Here is an 18,642-nt window from a genome sequence, read left to right as displayed (position 1 = left end):
AAACCCCACGTTTTACGAGGGAGGGAGGGCAGCGAAGGAGAAAACGCTTGGGTTGGTGAAGGATCCTTTCAACCGAGGGGGTTTCTCACCTTTGGGGGAAACCTGAGGACCCTCCTCTTGACAAGGCAGCCCTTGCTTTGGAGGGCCTGGGTGGCGGGGGGAGTGTTTCCCTCCAACGACTGCCCCCTCCCCACTTGGACAGTGCTCTTTTTTCAAAGCCCCCCCCCGTCCCTTCTTTTCAAGTTAAAAAAAAAACAACAAAACCCTACCAATAACCAGTTCATGATTATTCCAGTGCATTCTGAACTCAGGGTTTTCGGCTTTGGGGAAGAGGGGAAAGGGAACGAATAATAATAATAATAATAATTAATAATAATAATAACAACAATATAATAATAATAAAACACAATCGGTAAGCTTGGAACGCAGACATCAAGCTGACTTGGCAAGTTCCTTCATAGATACGAGTAACAGTGATTATAGCCATGACACAAGGGGGATATTTTTGTTGGGTGGTGTGGATGTCAGTGAACGGCCGGCTGGGTCTTCGTGGCTGGCGAAGGTGGTCATTCGGGCTTTTTCTTCACAGGGCCGGGCAGCTTTGCTTGGATCCTGGGGGAAGAGAGGAAGGAAGGAAGAAGCACGCTAAGGAGGGAGGCTCGGGAACCAGCCTTAGCTGGCCTTTGGAGAGGCTAAAACGTGAGAGGAGGGGCACCCAGAATTTTCTCCTCAGAGCCGCTGAGCAGCCCAGGGAAGGGGGGGGGGAGGGAGAAAGATAAAAGTTAAAACAGAAGGGGGGGGGGGAGGAAGCTTAATACCCCTTGGAGCATTTTTAGTATCCATAAAAATCCCTGAATTATTTTTTAGAGGTTCCGTATTTAAGATCTGTCAAATGTGGAGGCTACAATTTTTGATTGTCCAGCAAAGTGAAATTTATTTATTTTCTTCCTTTCCTTTCCTTCCTTCCCTCCAACCCAACCACCTACCTACCTATTTGTCTTTATCTCTATCTCTATCTATCTATCTCTTCTATCTCTTCTATCTCATCTATCTATCTATCTATCTATCTATCTATCTATCTATCTATCTATCTATCTATCTATCATCTATCCCATCCATCTCTATCTATCCCATCCATCTCTATCTATCTATTATCTATCTATTATCTATCTATCTATCTATCATCTATCTATCTATCTATCTATCTATCTATCTATCTATCTATCTATCTATCTATCTATCTATCTATCTATCTATCTATCTATCTATCATCTATCCCATCCATCTCTATCTATCTATTATCTATCTATCTATCTATCTATCTATCTATCTATCTATCTATCTATCTCTCTATCTATCCCATCCATCTCTATCTGTCTGTCTGTCATCTATCTATCTATCTATCTATCTATCTATCTATCTATCTATCTATCTATCTATCTATCTATCTATCTATCATCTATCCCATCCATCTCTATCTATCCCATCCATCTCTATCTATCTATCTATCTATCTATCTATCTATCTATCTATCTATCTATCTATCTATCTATCTATCTATCTATCTATCTATCTATCTATCTATCTATCATCTATCCCATCCATCTCTATCTATCCCATCCATCTCTATCTATCTATCTATCTATCTATCTATCTATCTATCTATCTATCTATCTATCTATCTATCTATCTATCTATCTATCTATCTATCAGTGTCTGTCTATCTATCTATCCATCCATCATCTATCTATCTTTCTATCTATCTATCTATCTATCTATCTATCTATCTATCTATCTATCTATCTATCTATCTATCTATCTATCTATCTATCTATCTATCTATCTATCTATCTTTCTATCTATCTATCTTTCTATCTATCTATCTTTCTATCTATCTTTCTATCTATCTATCTATCTATCTATCTATCTATCTATCTATCTATCTATCTATCTATCTATCATCTATCTATCTATCTACCTACCTACCTACCTACCTACCTTCTTTCCCTCCCATCTATCCCTTTCCCCTTCCTTCCTTCTCATTTTTCTTTTCCCTCCCTCTTTTCTTTCTTCCATCCCTCCCTTCCTTCCTCTTTCCCTTCTTTCCTTCCTTCCTTCCTTCTTTCCTCCCTCCCTCCCTCCGTGAAGCCCAACTACCTCAACTTTGGCCAATGGCCTTCTCACATTGCCAAGGGGGATGGTGGTCCTCGGACAGGCCCCCTAAGCGTTCCTGAGCCACTTCCGCCCAATTTTGAGGAGCAGGCAGTGTGTGTGTGGGGGGGGAAGTGTCTCCCAACGCCATGCCCAAGCCTTGTCATTTCCTCGGAGAATGCCCAAAATGGCGACTCACTTTGTGACGGCAGATTTGACTTGATCCCGGATGATCCCGACATAATGGTCGATCTGAGTCTGAGAACCAAAAGCGACAGGATGAAAGCAACGGAAAGACAGTCAAGGATACAAAGATACATTATCAAATTTATACGTCTCCATCCGTAACTCTGGTCTGTTACCCCATCCTCTTAGACCAGTGATTCTTTTTTTTCTTAATTCAAACACAAATAATACAAACGTAATACATGTAAGTCTAAATAAAAAAAACAATATAAAAAATACAAATATTACAGCGCAACCACCCCACCTGGAGACCCATTTTTATTACCTACATTTCTTCTCGTATAACAACTAACAATATGCAATATATTTCAATTGTGCCCTTATCCCCTCCAAAACAGCATGTATTCCTGAGTAGGTTTATTCCCTTTGCCTTCCACCTACACTAGATTTTATAAAATCCTCCCATATTTTGTTATAATTATTTACTTTAACCATCCCTTTTTAAAATTTAATTTCTGTTCTTATCATTTATTGCCATATTCCATATTTCATTATACCACTCATTTCTTTGAATAACCCGATTCCGTCTCCTCTTAGACCAGCGATTCCCAACTGTGGGCACTTTCTGGTTTCCCGTTTTATACTAGGGAAAAAAGCTGGAAAATGCCCAAGTCCTATTATCTTCCAATGGGATTTTCCCATGTATTTTACCAGGAAACATAGATAGGGCAGCCTAGGAAATTAAGTGCCCTCCTAACCATACCCAAGAACTCCGAGTTGGTTGGCGATGTCCATTTTGCTCTATGAGTTCATGGTGACCTAACCCTAACATTGTCAAGCTACCGACTTTCTCCAAAATCCCATTATTTCAGCCATCCCGGGAGACACACATCCTATTATTATTTCCGAATGGCTTGACCAGAATTCTTGGGACTGAAACTACCCACCTTATATTTCTCATAAACGACCGGCATGCTGAAAGCCAACAATTCCCCTAAAAAAGGAAGGGAAAAAAAAGAGGGGCATTATAGATCAAAAGGGGTGAAGCTTGACGCTGGAGAGGTTGTGGGGCCAATCAGTCTGCGAAGGTTGGGATATAAAACTAATACCTAAATCAGGGGTCTTCAAGCGTGGTGGCCCTTTTATGACTCGTGGACTTCAACTCCCAGAATTCCTCAGCCAGCATGCCTGCCTGAGGAATTCTGGTCCACAAGTCATAAAAGGGCCCAGTTACTGCTTGTGGACTTCAACTCCCAGAATTCCTCAGACAGCGTGCCTGGCTGAGGAATTCTGGGAGTTGAAGTCCACAAGTCATAAAAGGGCCACGTTTGAAGACCCCTGACCTAAATGAAGGTGAAAGAACCGGGAAACTGTGCTTCAACCAAATGGAGGGAGCTAGGGGACTTGGCCACCTGCCTGGTCCCTGGGGAGCCGTCAATGCTTCCATCTGTATCTCTGCTTGCAACTTACCGAGGATGAGGAGGGTGATCCCATTAAAAATGGCCCCGACGTACGTCATCAGCCACATGACGACCGCAAGCTGCAGACCAAACAGGGCAGGGCAGAGTTAGCAAGAGCGGGAGGGCAGGAAGGTGGCACCCGGAGGCACCGTCAAGCAAAACCGGGGCAGAGAAATCTCTCTCTGATAGAAGGAGGCAAAGATAAAATTTTTCCCCTGTCCAGTCAAGGGAACAGTGCTCATCTCCCAGGGGAGCAAGAGTTTGTCCAAAGAGGCTTCCGTGGTCATGTGGCCGGCATGACTACATGCCAAAGGTACCTCAAAGGCTGTTACTTTCCCACCGGTCGCACCTATTTAAAAGGTAGAGGTTCCCCCGCACGTGCGTGCTAGTCGTTTCTGACTAGGGGCTGGTGCTCATCTCCGTTTCAAAGCCGAAGAGCCAGCGCTTGTCCGAGGACGTCTCCGTGGTCATGTGGTCGGCATGACTAGACGCCAAAGGCGCACGGACCGCTGTTACCTTCCCACCGTAATGGTCCCTATTTTTCTACTTGCATTTTTACGTGCTTTCGAACTGCTAGGTTGGCAGAAGCTGGGACGAGTAACGGGCGCTCACTCTGTTACGCGGCACTCGGGATTCGACCCACCAAACTGCCGACCTTCTGATCGACAAGCTCAGCGTCCTAACCCACTGAGCCACCGCGTCCCACTTTGCACCTATTTATCTACTTGCGTTTTGCCTGCTTTCGAACCAATGGGCGAGCGGCAGCCGAGGCAGGAACGAGAGCTCAGTCCGTTACGCGGCGCCCGGGTCTCAAACTCTCAAGCTTCCGGGTGACCAGCACCTTTAACCACTAGGCTATCACTCCTCTGACAGATGGGGGTGGTGGCACCCCCTTCTCCTCTGAGAAAAGAGGAGCCAGCCCTACAGGGTCACCCGCGGCTTACCTTTTGAGGCTGCTTAATGCAAAATAATTTTAATGTACCCAATAATTACACATTTCAACCTGAAGCCCAAACTCAACCAGCCCCATAACTGTTTAGGAAGTGGGGTGGGAAGCCGGTCAGTCTCTCTCCCCCGTAGACCAGAGGTCCCCAATCTTTGGGGCACCAGGGACCGGTTCCGTGGAGAGAGGTTTTTCCACGGACCGGAGGGTGCGTGGTTTTGTGTGCTGCCTGCGTTTTGCGGATGGGGCTTTGCTTGCTTGTGCGGATCGGTTGCTGGCATGCCGCCGGCCTGGACCGGGGGGGTTGGGGACCCCCGCCCTAGAGAGTGGGGAACAGAAGTCCCTTGTCTTGCTTCCCACCCCCAGGGCAAAGCTTTGCATTTCAGCACCCCGTGGACCCAAATGCCTGGGTCAGGCCTTGCGCTGACCTTCAGTGAGTCCACCAGGTCTTCCACCAGGAAGAGACGCAAGATGGCTTTCAGGATGCGATTGACGTGGTCCAGGCTGGAGCTGACGTAGTGATGGAAAGTCTCGGAGGAGAGGGTGACGTCCATGTCAAGATAGGCCCTGAGGAGGAGGGAAAGGGCAGAGTGTCACAGCTAAGGAAAGGCAGGGAGCTTTCGGCTTACGACCGATCCCCTCAGTGACCGATCGGAGCTACGACGGACAACTCCCCCAACTTACAACCCAGATCTGGACTTCCCATGGCCGCCCCCTCTATGCTCAGATTTGGGGTCCTCGGCGACTGGCCTACATTTATGGCTTGTTTGCAGCATCCTCTGATCACGGCGCCACTGTTTACATTTCTGCCGAAAAGCCGTTTTTATACTTCCTGGAGCAGACAGGAATCGCTCAATGGGCAGGGTGATTCATTTAACCACACACTCCAAAATGTCCTAAAATCCAGTTGGTCGCACAAAGAAGACCTGCTTTATGGCCGTAATGGGCAGGCTCTACTATGGTCCTAAGTAGAGGATTACCTGTGCAGAGATCTTGAATTTGAAGTTTTTGCTATGCCTCAGAAGATTGTGGATATCTTCTGAGGCATAGCAAAAACTTCAAATTCAAGACAGCCCTACTCTGAAACACGGTAGCTTCTCCAAATTGGTAATTTTAAGACTTGTGGATTTCATCTCCCAGAATTCCCCAGGGCTGGCTGGGGAATTCTGGGAGATGAAGTCCACCCACCTTAAAAGTTGCTGAGGTCGAGAAACACTGCATTACAGCAAACTAGGCTATTCTTTATAGTGCCCCATAAATATACTTTTAATACACTCTGGTCTGGCTTGGTAGGGATGTGCCCATTTCACAGAGGGACAACCGAGGGCAGAAGAGCAGAAGCCAACCCAAGCCCGCTCACTTGAAGGGATGGCCTTCTTCGGATTTCTGCACAGCTTGGATGACGGATTTGTAGACCCGGAAGCAGATGGTGACCGACAGGAGGGCCAGGATGAGGTACGAGACGACGCTGATGACGCTGAAGGCAGCCAGGGACAGCAGTAAGATCAGGGTGGTGCTGAAGACGGCGCCCGACTTCTTGACATCCCTCCAGAAGACCAGATCTCGCACTGTGGAGAAAGGGAGAAGAGGGGAGGCCGGCCATGAGCAGAGGATCAGAAACGCCGCAAGGAAAAGACAGAGGACCCACCGCAAAACTGAGCGCATCGGCCCTGCAGGGGACACCCAGCGAGATGAGCAACGTCTAGATTGGAAAATAAGTCAAAATAAATAACCATCACAGGTAGTCCTCGACTTACAACAGTTCGCTTAGTGACCAAATTCGCAGCAGCAGCAGGAAAAAATAAAAAGTGGCCGATGGCTGTTTTTCGCACTTAACGGCTGGTGCAGGATCCCAAAGGCCACGTGATCAAGATTCAGACGCTTGGCGATTGGCTCGTACTTGGGACGGTCGCGGTGTCCCCTCGGGCGACCTTCCGACGAGCAAAGTCCACGGGGAAGCCAGAGTCACTTAACGACCGTGCGACTGACTTAACGACCGCTCCGATTCGCTTAGCAACGGGGGCAAGAAAGGTCGCAAAACGGGGCAAAGCCCGCTTAACCAACGTTGCGCCTAGACGCCGGGACTTGTTTGTAAGCGCGCGCGCGCCCCTCTGCCGAGCGGGCGAATTTTGATCCCGTGAGCAGGGATGCTGCGAGTGCGAAACACGGCCGTTAAGTCGCGTCTTGCAGTGCCTTGGTAACTTCAAGCAGTCACTAAATGAAAGGTTGTTAAGTCAAGGACCATTCCTTGTTCCCACTCAAAAACTATCCTGCGCTACTGAACGCTGGGGCTCCCGTCTACGTCACCGATCTGGAGAAACTCTTTGCACGCAGAAAAGCATGTGGGGCTAGCCCCAGCCAATGTCCCCCCACGCCCACCCCAGAAAAAAAAAAGGCATCCAAACCCATCTGAGCAGCACAGAAGCAGCATTTATAACTCAACACAAAGCTTCCTCTGTTTGGATGGGGGGGGGATTCCACTCCCCCTTGAGGGGGAACATGGGCCACAGGCAGCTGGCCAAGAATAAGTTTATAAAAAGCACATCCTTTCGGGGCTCCCTGACCTACAAAGGGGTGTGTGTGTGTGTGTGTGTGTGTGTGCGCGCATCCTCTCTATCTCTAACTGGAATTGCTAAAGATGCAATCTCCCAAAATTCAGCCCACATTTTTTTTTCTGGATATCAAACATCTCTCTTTTCTTTTACACCCTGCCCCGCCTAAAACACACACACACACACACACACACACACACACACACAGAGCGTGGCAGATCCTCAGGGTACTAGGTGGGAACATACAGAAACAAAAATTTTGGTTTTGCTAGATTCTGTTGTTATGTTTAGCTCCAGGGTCAGAAAGCCATAATAACCCCCCCCCCCTCCAACTCTCTTTTCTCGCACAATTTGGACAGTGATGCAAAATCCCACGATGGCTCTCCCCACCGCCAAAATTATTAATAATAATAATAATAATAATAATAATAATAATAATAATAATAATAATAATAATAATAATAATAATAATAATAATAATAATAATAATAGAACATAAGAGTTGTAGGGCTGGGAGGAAACTTTTAGGTCTTCTGGTCCAACCCCCCCCCCCACCTTGCCCAAGACAGGAGTCCTTATAGCAGCGATGGCGAACCTTTTAGAGGCCGAGGGCCCAAACTGCAACCCAAAACCCACTTAGGTATCGTCAGGTACCGGGTGGGCGTGGCCCATTGGATGAGCGTGGCTGCGGTGGTAACGGCAGACTGGGTGGGACGAAAAAGTTCAATCAATTCCAACTTTGCGAGATCTTTTTTTTTCCCCTGCGAGAAGTTGAAATTGATTGATTGGAACCTTTTTCTGTTTTTTGCACGGAGGCCTAAAGCAAAAAGGTTTTATAGAAGCCAGCTGAAGGCCTAGGGCTGGGGCGATGGCGCGTGTGCCCGCAGAGAGGGCTCTGCCTTGCCACCTGTGGGACGCGTGCCATAGGTTCACCACCACGGCCTTACATCATTTCAGAAAAACAGCTGTCCAATCTCTTCTTGAAAACCTCCAGGGATGGGGAAGGCAGGGAGGGAGGGAGGAAGCAAGGAAGGGAAAAAGAAGAGCAGGATAACACAAGAACAGAGTTGGAAGGGACCTTGGAGGTCATCTAGTCCAACCCCCTGCTCAAGGCAGGAGTCCTTATACCATCTCGGACAGGTGGCTGTCCAATCTCTTCTTAAAACCCCCCCAGTGAGTGAGGGAGTCAGGAAGGAAGGAAGGGAGGGATAGCAGAATAACAAGAGTTGGAAGGGACCTTGGAGGTCATCTAGTCCAACCCCCTGCTCAAGGCAGGAGACCCTATTCCATTTCAGACAAACGGCTGTCCAGTCTCTTCTTAAAAGCCTCCAGTGATGGAGCACCCACCCACAACGTCTGGACGCAACCCATTCCACTGATTGTTCTCACTGTCAAGAAAATTTCTCTTGATTGGACCTCTTTTTAAATGAACTTCCCCCCATTACTTATTGTCCCCCCTTTCAGGAATACATCACCCCCTCTATTCTCTGTCAGAGCCCCTCAAGTATTGAAAGACTCAATCCCCCCCCCCCCCAATCCTGATAGACTGGGTTACCTTCACAACCAGCTCTTTGAATTTCCTTGATTATCGGAACTATTCACTGGATTAAAAAAAAATAAGTTGCAAATTCACCGGTAATAGTTTACAAGGTGCAGTTGTGAAGTGCTATTCCACCATACGTCGCGGGCCGTCCTCCACTTACAGCCACTGTTGGCCCAAAATTGCGGTCGTAAGTCATTGTAGTCCCTAAGTCAGGGGTCGGCAACCTAAAAAAGAAAAAGAGCCACTGGGAACCGGTTCCATCACAAATTAAAAAAAGAGGGAGCCGCGTGCGTGTGTCCATGCACGCGCATGCGCAAAAAGTTTTTTGCGCATGCGTAGACGCACGCGGCTGCCATTTTTTTAAAAATGAGATGGAACCGGTTCCCGGTTGCCCGACGGCGACGGCCCGTCTGCAAAGCTGCCGCTTTCGGCAGCTTTGCAGACGGGCCGTGGCAGCTTCCTCAAAGAGCGGCGCCCCTGCCCATTCCGAGAGGTGCGCGCGCACCTCTCCGAACGACCGGAGGTGCGCGCGTACCTCCGCGCGAATGGGCAGCGGTGCCGCTTGTTGGGAAAGCTGCCACGGCCCGTTTGCAGAGCTGCCGCTTTCGGCAGCCTGCAAACGGGCCGCGGCAGCTTTCCCAACGAGCGGCGCCGCTACCCGTTCGCGCGGAGGTCCACGCGCACCTCTCCAAAGGTTTGGGGAGGTGCGCGCGCACCTCCGCTCGTTCGGAGAGGTGCGCGCGCACCTCTCGGAATGGGCAGCGGCGCCGCTTGTTGGGAAAGCTGCCACGGCCCGTTTGCAGAGCTGCCGCTTTCGGCAGCCTGCAAACGGGCCGCGGCAGCTTTCCCAATGAGCGGCGCCGCTGCCCGTTTCCGCGGAGGTCCGCGCGCACCTCTCCAAAGGTTTGGGGAGGTGCGCGCGCACCTGCGCCCATTCGGAGAGGTGCGCGCGCACCTCTCCAAACGGGCGGTGCCACTCTCCATTTGGAGAGGTGCGCGCGCACCACTGCCCGTTCGAAGAGGTGCGCGCGCACCGGGCGGCTGGGAGCCGCAGGGGACGGCTCAAAGAGCCGCATGCGGCTCCGGAGCCGCGGGTTGCCGACCCGTGCCCTAAGTGAATCATTCAGCGAATCCGTTTTACCTAATGGGCATTTTTTTGCTGGGGGAAAAAAACCCGAGACACCAGAAATTGGCAAAAAGCATCAAAAATTGCAGTCACAAGTGACTCTTTGTGTGTGTGTGTGTGTGTGTGTGTGTGTGTGTGTGTGTGTGTGTGTGTAGAGCCATCATAAACTTCAAAATCAGGTTGTAAGTGGCTTTTGGGGTCCACTGTAACGGTCGCCAAGCAAGTGGTCTTAACTTGAGGATTACCGGCACTAAGAGAGTTCTCACTTAGTGACTGATCTTGGTGAGGGCCTATGTCTCTGTGAGCATTTCACGAGTGGGGAAAGAACGGTGGCGAAACTGCCAGCCAGGCGGCAGGATCTGGCTGATGAAATTCTCTCCGGAGCAGGAAGAGATCAGGAGAGATCACCCTCTTGAACTCCGGATAGTCAGTCCCTTTGAGGAGATTTCAAGAATTGAGTTTCTGGCACTCGGTTCTGCATTGAATAGCTCGGGAGCTGCAGGAGGAACGGCAGAAACTGGAGGAGGAGTCAAAAGAGGAATCAGCCTAGAATCCCCTACATAGCCGTAAGCGGACTAAGTATCGTATTCCATCGTACTCCATTCAGCCTTATCTAACTCCAAGCAGATGCTGATTGTTACTGGAGAAGACTCCCGCACACAGGCTTTTAGCAATGAATCGGTTTAATTCTGTCTTTCATTCTTTTGCACGTGGATCTGGTCTTTTTGCGCCTGACAAAGAGCTAAGGAAATATAAAGGTGCCCCCACAATAGTTACGTAGGCCTTTACGGATACGACCTGCAGAAACCTCAAGTTTTGTCTTTTAACTTGTATTTTGTATTGCTATGATTTTAAAATGCCCTGTAAACCGCCCTGAGACCTCCGGGAAAGGGCGGTATATAAATCTAATAAAATAAATAAATAAATAAAATAAGTTCTTAAACACTTTGGGATACAACTAATTTACAGCTTAAGAGAGAAATTCCAAAAGAACAAAAGATACTTGGCGAGTTGCCTTCATTTGGGAATTAAGTAGAGGGGAAAAAAATATATAGTGAGAATAGAATAAGAGCTGGAAAGGGACCTTGGAGGTCTTCTAGTCCAGCCCACCGCTTAAGTAGGAGAACCTACACCATCTCAGACAAATGACTGTCTAGCTAGCCTCTTCTCAAAAATCTTAAAAAGTGATTTCTGGAGGCATATACTATCTTAATACTTACTACTACCTTAGTAGGACCCAGATTGTTGGGGGCAATTAAGCTGACTTTGTAATAATGCCGCTTGGGGTGTGTGTGAAAGCCCTAATAAGCAGGCATATATATAGAATGAAGGCTACTGCTAAGCTTGTAAGCCACCCTGAGTCTTCGGAGAAGGGCGGGATATAAATGGAATTAAAATAAAATAAAATAAAATAAAAGAATTTCAATTTAGAAGCCAAAAGCTTAACGAGACCGTGATGCAAGGAAGTTTTAAACTGATAAACGGGAACATATTTTTACAAAGCAAAAGGACTTTTTTCCCCCTTTTTTCCTGACAAACGTCTTTTCCGAAAAATCGTAAAATTAATCAGACAAACAGACTGGAACTTTGCAGGAGTGCTGACGATATATGAAGAGCAGCAAGCGATTGCCGGATTTTACGAATAAGAAGATACAAGCCTAGCCAAGCAGCCACTGTCATCCCAGCGGAATCAACAATACAACATCCACGGTGACGCGGGAAGCCACATGCAAGCCACGCCATGACCTTCCCCGTGAGGTTACCTGAGAATTCGGCCAGTAATTTTGTAACGGTGTGTAGCACAGACGCCTCGGGAGGAAGAGGCCCAGAGGTTTTCCCAAGGCCGACGCTGGCAGGAACCAGCGTCACGTCGACGGCCTGCTCGAGGCACAGGGGTCTCTTCTCCAAGGCCGACTTTGGAGCAGATGCTGTGGCCTCAGGCGGGACCTCAGAGTACTGTCCAGAAGGCCTCCCTCTGGGGGGCGAGAATCGCGTGGGTCTCTCCGTCTCAGCCTTCCTCCCGGCCTCTCGGAGCACCATGATGGTGAGGCGCTCCTGTTCAAAGTCTGGCTTTGCTTGGGGGGGCTGCTGGGAACGGGCGGCCTTCAGCTCTGCCTCCGAGAACATCTCCACAGCCTCTTCGGTGGATTCAGCCCCCTTGGAATTTAAGCACTCCTTCATGAAGTCCATAAAGCTCTCCGTGCCCAGCCCGTCTGGGCACACCGCCCCTCGGACGCTGTCCAAAGGGGTATTTCTCAAAAGGCCCCCGGCCTTGGCAGTCTTCCTTGGTACCTCCAGCTCCCCGGCATCTGACACCCGCTTGGCTTTAGAAGGTGCACTGAGGCCAGGTTCTCCGGACGTGGCAGACGGTCGCTGCCTAGCCGCATGAGGCTCAGCCTGGGTTGCTTTGAACTCGTCGGTGAATCTCCAACGGCTTTCCAAAGCCATTTGGTCTTCCAGAAGCTCATCAGAGGCCTCCTCCTCCTCCTCCTCATCTATATACACAATTTCTGCTTCAGAGGAGCTGGTGACTTTGGAGAAGCTCTGGCAATTCTCCACCACAGCCTTATTCGGGAAGGCAAGGGCGGCTGGAGCATCTTCTATGACCGTGTCGTCGGATTCTCCAGAGCTGTCGGCATCGGCTGTTTCAGGCAAGCATGGATTTGGCCAAGAAGGCTCGGCTTTCATTGGGACGGCTTCCGGAGGGGCACTTTTCACCACAGCTACGCCTTGGCTAACCATGGCTTGTTTCTTGTCTACTTGTAGAGATGGCTTGCCTTTTTGGTGGAGGCTGATCGTCACGGGTTGATGAGGAGCAGAAACTTTGCTGGCTTCCCGACCGCTAGGGCTCACCGTGGGTTCTGGAACGCCGCCGCTCTTTTCGGTGGGCGAGGCCTTAAAGCCCGAGCTGATAACGTCATCTGTCTTGCCTTCCAGATCCTTGGGAATCAAGTCCCAGTTGAGCAGCTCGTTGGTGAAGCTGTGCATTTCACGGACACACTTGGAGACTTCCTCCAGGGCCGCAGTCGTGCCCGAGGACTGGCGAGAGAGCCCTGGTCCCGAAGGAAGCCGGCCACTGCTACGTGGCTTGGCCTGGAACTCACAAATGCGATCTTCTGGAATGTCGGTCAACTGCTCCCTTTCGCCGTGGATCACCCAGTTGCTCCCGATGTCCTTGGAGCTGCTGCTCACGACATCTCTGAATTCTTTATCAAATTCCAGCTTGTCAGCAATGACCTCAAAGGGAGATTCGGGAGAATCTTTCTCCACGAGGGGCTCAACGGCCTCCCCGGAAGAAGCGTTGGAATGTGCCTTGAGCATCTCAGCGGGAACCTGCTCGGGTTCATCTTCCGAGTTGGCCAACAGCGCGAATTTGCAGCGGCCGTCGGAAGCTCGTTCTTCGTCTGGCTTGCATCCGTTCAGATCAGTCTGATCCTCTGGCGGACCAGCTCCTTTGAACTCGCTCTCTCGTGGAGAAGCCGCTTCCGTGACGGGGCCACGGCTGTGCATTTTGGATCCGGCAGAAAAGGGCAATTCCATTAGGTGAGGAGATCCCACCGAAACGGTCTCTATTCTTGAGCCGTCATTGGTCCCTTGGATGCCTCCTTGTTTTGGCCCTTCCAAGGCCTCCTGTTCGTCTTCGGAGAGGGTAGGTTTGCTGCTGGCTTCCCTCTGATTCCCAGAATGCATTAAATAAACTCCAGCTGATGGAAGAGAAGACACAGAGGAGAAAGGAACTGCATCCAGCAAGCTGAACCTTGCCAGACAAGACTCCCCGACTTAAATGGGGGGAGAGAGAGAGAGAGGGGAGAGAGAGAGAGAGATGCGCATACAGGATCTCAAGCAGGCAACATGCTCGTAAGAAAACGAAAGCCACAATTCTACCCTACCAAATTCTGTGCGCATGCATCATCAGCCCGTCACCGGGCGGACGGGAGCTTTGTCGGGAAGCTGCCATCCACGTCAACATAAAAAAGGGACCAACATTAGATTTCACGGAAGCTGAAGTCAGCCAGAGAGAGAAAGGCAAACGAACAGGTCATGCTGGGCAGGTGAACAGAAGCCGCCCCCCCCCAAACGCAAATAAATGCCTCCACAGATTGTAGAAGGTTGGTCGGGGGCATGAAGATTAGGCGTTGTACGAATGCTATGACCTGGGTCTCACCTCGCAGTGTCTTTATTTCTATGGCTATTTACGATCACACTTGATTCTACCCCGTCGGTCTTCAAACTTGGCCCTTTGATGACTTGTGGACTTCAACTCCCAGAATTCCTCAGCCAGGCACACTGGCTGAGGAATTCTGGGAGTTGAAGTCCACAAGCAGGGGTCTTCACACTGGGCCCTTTGATGACTTGTGGACTACTCCCAGTATTCCTCAACCAGGCACGAGGAATTCTGGGAGTTGAAGTCCACAAGTCATCAAAGGGCCCAGTGTGAAGACCCCTGGTCTACCCCATCTAGCTTGTGCTACTCCTAAGGCATAGTGCTCGACTTACCACAGTTCATTAGTGAATGTTCAAAGTTACGACGACGCTGGGGAAAAAGTGACTTATGACTGTTTTTCACACTTATGGCCGTTGCGGCATCCCCATGGTCATGTGATCAAAACTCAGAGGCTTGGCGGCTGGTTCATATGTATGATGGTTGCCGTGTCCCGGGGTCACGTGATTCCCCTTTTGCAACCTTCTGACAAGCAATGGGGAAGCCAGATTCACTTAACAACCACATTACTACCTTAAGGACTGCGGTGATTCCCTTAATAACTGTGGCAAGAAATGTCGTAAAAGGCGGCAAAAATTCACTTAACAACCATCTCACTTAGCAAGAGAAATTTTGGGCTGAACTGTGGCCTGACTACCTGTATTATTTCTTCCGGCTACGATCCTGAAAGATAAGGGACCTGGTGAACTGGCGGGTTGTCGAACATGGAAGTGTTTAGTGTTGGGACAGCCGAAAACTGGATACACACCTGCGAACTGTAAACTCTCAGAACAAGCCTGGGCAAAGGATAAACGCCAGGCAGCGTCACAGTTGCTCAAGGCAATTCAGCCTAAAGGTAAACCCGATTATTTGCCAACGCATTTTGCTTTCAACAATTCGTCAAGCTGCCGAAAACAGCTAAAAGAGGCAGCTCCTGTGCTTTCAAAAATCGTGCTTTCTGCCGTGATAATGAAGGGGTCTGTCCCAGAAGTACCGTACATTTTGCACGGAGAAAGAGAGACAATGAACGCTCCTAAGTTAAACCCCCTACCACCTCCAAGCTTTTTTTTTTTTAAAAAAAAAAAGATTTGAAGAGCAGAGTCCAAATCCTGGGGAGGGGGGGAGGGGTTGCCTTAAATATCTCGCCATGTAACAAGCAGAAATATAGATGTTTTGTTGGTGATTGACAAGGGTTTCCTGAAGCCCACCACGTCAGCTGTCCTCCCAAACAGAAAATTAAGCTCTAACGATGCCACAAGGCCAGAATTTTTACCCAATTCTGCAGTCTTGCAAGATTTCAGCTCTGTTAAGAATTTTTTTTAAAATAAATAAATAAATAAATAAAAAACCTCAGGCAAGAAGAATGCTCAAATTCTTATCAAAGGTCTGGTGAAGTTGTGGCCCTTCTCAAAGCCGAGATCTGGGATGCTGGATAAATGGGTGAGAAGGAGGGAGAAGATGAATGGGTTGCTGCAAAAGGTGTCCCAGATCTGCAAATACGGTTCTAAGTGCGGCAGACAAAATTGGCCTTGGCTTTGTATGAAACCTTGATTGGCAGGGACACACGTTCTTCTGCAGGCAAGAAGTCCAATGTCTGGCTAATTGATGCCACCAGTTTAAATGAAGGCTAGATGGGTCAAAGTCTTATCTTGATAGGGAACGACCTTCAGCAGAATTAACTGATCTTGCAGGCACCGAGGCGCCTTTGGATATTAATCCGTGCTTAGTCAGAGGCCCTAGGAGAAACGGAGCCACTTTCACCGGCCTCCTTTAAAAAATAAAAGAGATGTTACCGCTGCAATCCATGGCTTTAATGACTCAGCAAACGCCAGGAAAATGGAAGGGATTATCCAAAATCTGGAGGCCAAACACACCCGTGCTTTCAATTCCAACCTCAAGAGTTGCTGGCTTCTCACTCCAGAGAAATATCCTCGCTTTGATTTGGTCACTGAGTTAAACTCCCAGGTTAGAGAAAGTTGACTTAGGTGTCACCTCTAACTCAGAAGATGGTGTGTGTTTTTCCACCCTCTGACAAAAAAGCCTATCGGCTGTGCGCTGATGTGTCATGGATGATTCGTTTTGCAGAATTTATGGCCTTCTTCTTGGTTGCAAACCAATGAGAGAAGTGAGGGCAATCTACTCGTAGCTATTAAGTCATGATAGCTACACAGGAACGTCCACTTCTTGGAAGCATTACATTAATGGATATCCATTGTTACAATAAAGGGCGTTTGCTGTTGCGTCTGAGAAATGCTGGCTAGCATTAGATCACTTCCCATTTTGGAAAGAGTTTAGACCGGTGGTTCTTAACCTTTTCTCCACAATGGACTCCCTTTCAATACCTCTGTGGCCACGGATCCCCAAAACTTAAATCGTAATTTTTCTCAAGCCTTCGTGGACCCCGTGGCAACATCGCAGCCCCTCCAAAGTCTGTGAAACGCAAGTTGAGAACCCCTGGCTAAGATCAATCCAGATATTATTGAATTAATAGAGCCATCTTCAAATGCCTTCCCAAAGGGCCGAGCCTATTTCATGGGGAACCAGCCTGTAGCTCGACCTGTTCACGGTCCAAATACTTTATTTTGCGAATTGGGAGATTCTGACAGTTAAGAACAATCAACCGAGGGAACAACTTGCCTTCAGAAGCTGTGGGTGCCCCATCACTGGAGGTTTTTAAGAAGGGACTGGACCACCATTTGTCTGAAATGGTATAGGCTCTCCTGCCTTGACCAGGAGGGGTTGGACTAGAAGACCTCGAAGGTCCCTCCCAACTCTTGTTATTCTAAAAAGATCTTAAGAAACTCACTGGAGAGAGGAGAGATGGAAAGAGATGCCGGAATACCAGAGGGTGGAAAAACTCTTGGATTAAAGCTTTCAAAACAGAATTAATCTGAGAGGGCTCTGAAGGACGAAAGCTAAAACTGGCTTTGCCACATGCACTCCGCCTCCAAAGGACTACAGTTCCCAGAATTCCTAGCTAGCGTCACTTTTGGGGTCATAAACCTGGACACACTGCCATTCACAAACAGTGACCGATGAAGGAAACCATTTGGAGCGCCTAAGCCTGGCTTCACGTTGCATCCAAAATGATGGCGTGCTTAATCGAGGTTTATTAAATAAACCAAAGTAATACTGGCCAGGTTCGTAAAACACTAAATCCAATCCAACCATCACAGAGCGGCAGCCTGGGTGCTGCTGTCCGAAAGGTGCTTTATCCAAAGGCAACTTTGGACTTTCTCTATTTTTTCCTTGAAGAGGTTTCGCTTCTCATCCAAGAAGCTTCTTCAGTTCTGGGACAACCGTGACCGGGATGACGTAGAATCTCCACAAACACTTGGTGCTACTGCTACAGACAGAGGCTGAGTCAGTCTATGGAGTCCTCCCCATCCTCCCCAGCCCCTTCTCAACATTTTGTCCCGGGACAATAATTCACCTGTTCTTTGCTATTGCTACAACCACCCTCAAACCTTTGCTAACCTTCCAAAATAAACCTTTTTTTTTGCGTTTGGTGTTTTTTTGGGAAATAATAATAATAATAATAATAATAATAATAATAATAATAGCAGCAGCAGCAAGCTTAAGGAGACAAGAGCAGAGGTGGAAGGCATTAATTAACGCAAGAAACACAAGCGTGGAAAAGCAGCCACACAGTCAGAGCACGCCATAATCACGGCACCAACGAAGAGGAACATTGCCGCGTTTTGTAGCCAAGCTGGGTCTCAACTGGACGTGGAGGGAGGAAAAAAGCAGGAAGAAAAATGTTTTACGGTTTCCCAAAAGGGGGAAAAAAGAAAGAAAGAAAAAAGGCTGTAACTGCTTTCCCGCTCCTGAAACCCCCCCCCCCCCAAAAAAAATTCTCTTTGGGGGCAGCTTCCTATTTCCTACAGGCGCGGACTACAATTATGGACATTTTTTAAAAAAAAAACCTTCTCTTACAGAAACACCCGGTCTCTCAGAAGGCAAGGCGCAAGATGCTATGCTGGCAAGCTTCTGCCAGGCTGGAAGTTATAGTTCATAAACATTCAGAGGGCCACAGCCCCCCCACCTCCTTCCTACTGAGCCTCAGGTAGCCTCCTTCTGGCCAGAACCAATTTGGGATTGTGATCCAAGGTGAAGCACTCTTTTCCAGGTGAGAACTCTCTGAGGCAGGTGTGCACACACACACACACACACACCTGCAAATGCATACTAATAAAAAGAGCATCTTTGCAGCGCAGGATGGAACTGTGGCATCTTCAGGGACGCCACTCTTCTTGGGTCCCATCCCAACCCTGCCTAGACCTGGTCTACATGGGCAAGAGCTTGCCAAGGACTTCGGAGGAACGGGACCTTCTGCATGAATTCGAATTCTGAGCCAGAGGCTTCTTCCTCTCTCAGACACGGATCGTGGAAGATTACCTTTCTTGACCAACGCGTTTCTCCAGGGCCGAAGACGGAGTGTGCTACTTCTACGGCTCAGCACCTCAAGTCTACTGATACT

At 48.6% G+C, this 18,642-nt stretch overlaps 1 protein-coding gene across 1 annotated transcript; it reads right to left on the bottom strand.

Moving 5' to 3' along the window:
- Positions 1 to 370: 370 nt before the first annotated feature.
- RTN3 (reticulon 3) lies at positions 371 to 13,925 on the bottom strand. Its single transcript, XM_081340433.1, has 7 exons — positions 11,725 to 13,925; positions 6,101 to 6,308; positions 5,169 to 5,307; positions 3,808 to 3,877; positions 3,285 to 3,331; positions 2,351 to 2,409; positions 371 to 612 (listed from the first exon to the last, which is right to left on the bottom strand). Exons 1-7 carry the CDS (start codon positions 13,649 to 13,651, stop codon positions 567 to 569), a joined length of 2,496 nt encoding a protein of 831 aa, XP_081196559.1. The 5' UTR covers positions 13,652 to 13,925; the 3' UTR covers positions 371 to 566.
- Positions 13,926 to 18,642: the final 4,717 nt, after the last annotated feature.

This window comes from Vipera berus (genome assembly GCF_964194415.1).
Source record: "Vipera berus genome assembly, chromosome: 16".
Taxonomy (NCBI): Eukaryota; Metazoa; Chordata; class Lepidosauria; order Squamata; family Viperidae; genus Vipera; species Vipera berus.
This window is presented reverse-complemented; position numbering and strand designations above follow the sequence as displayed.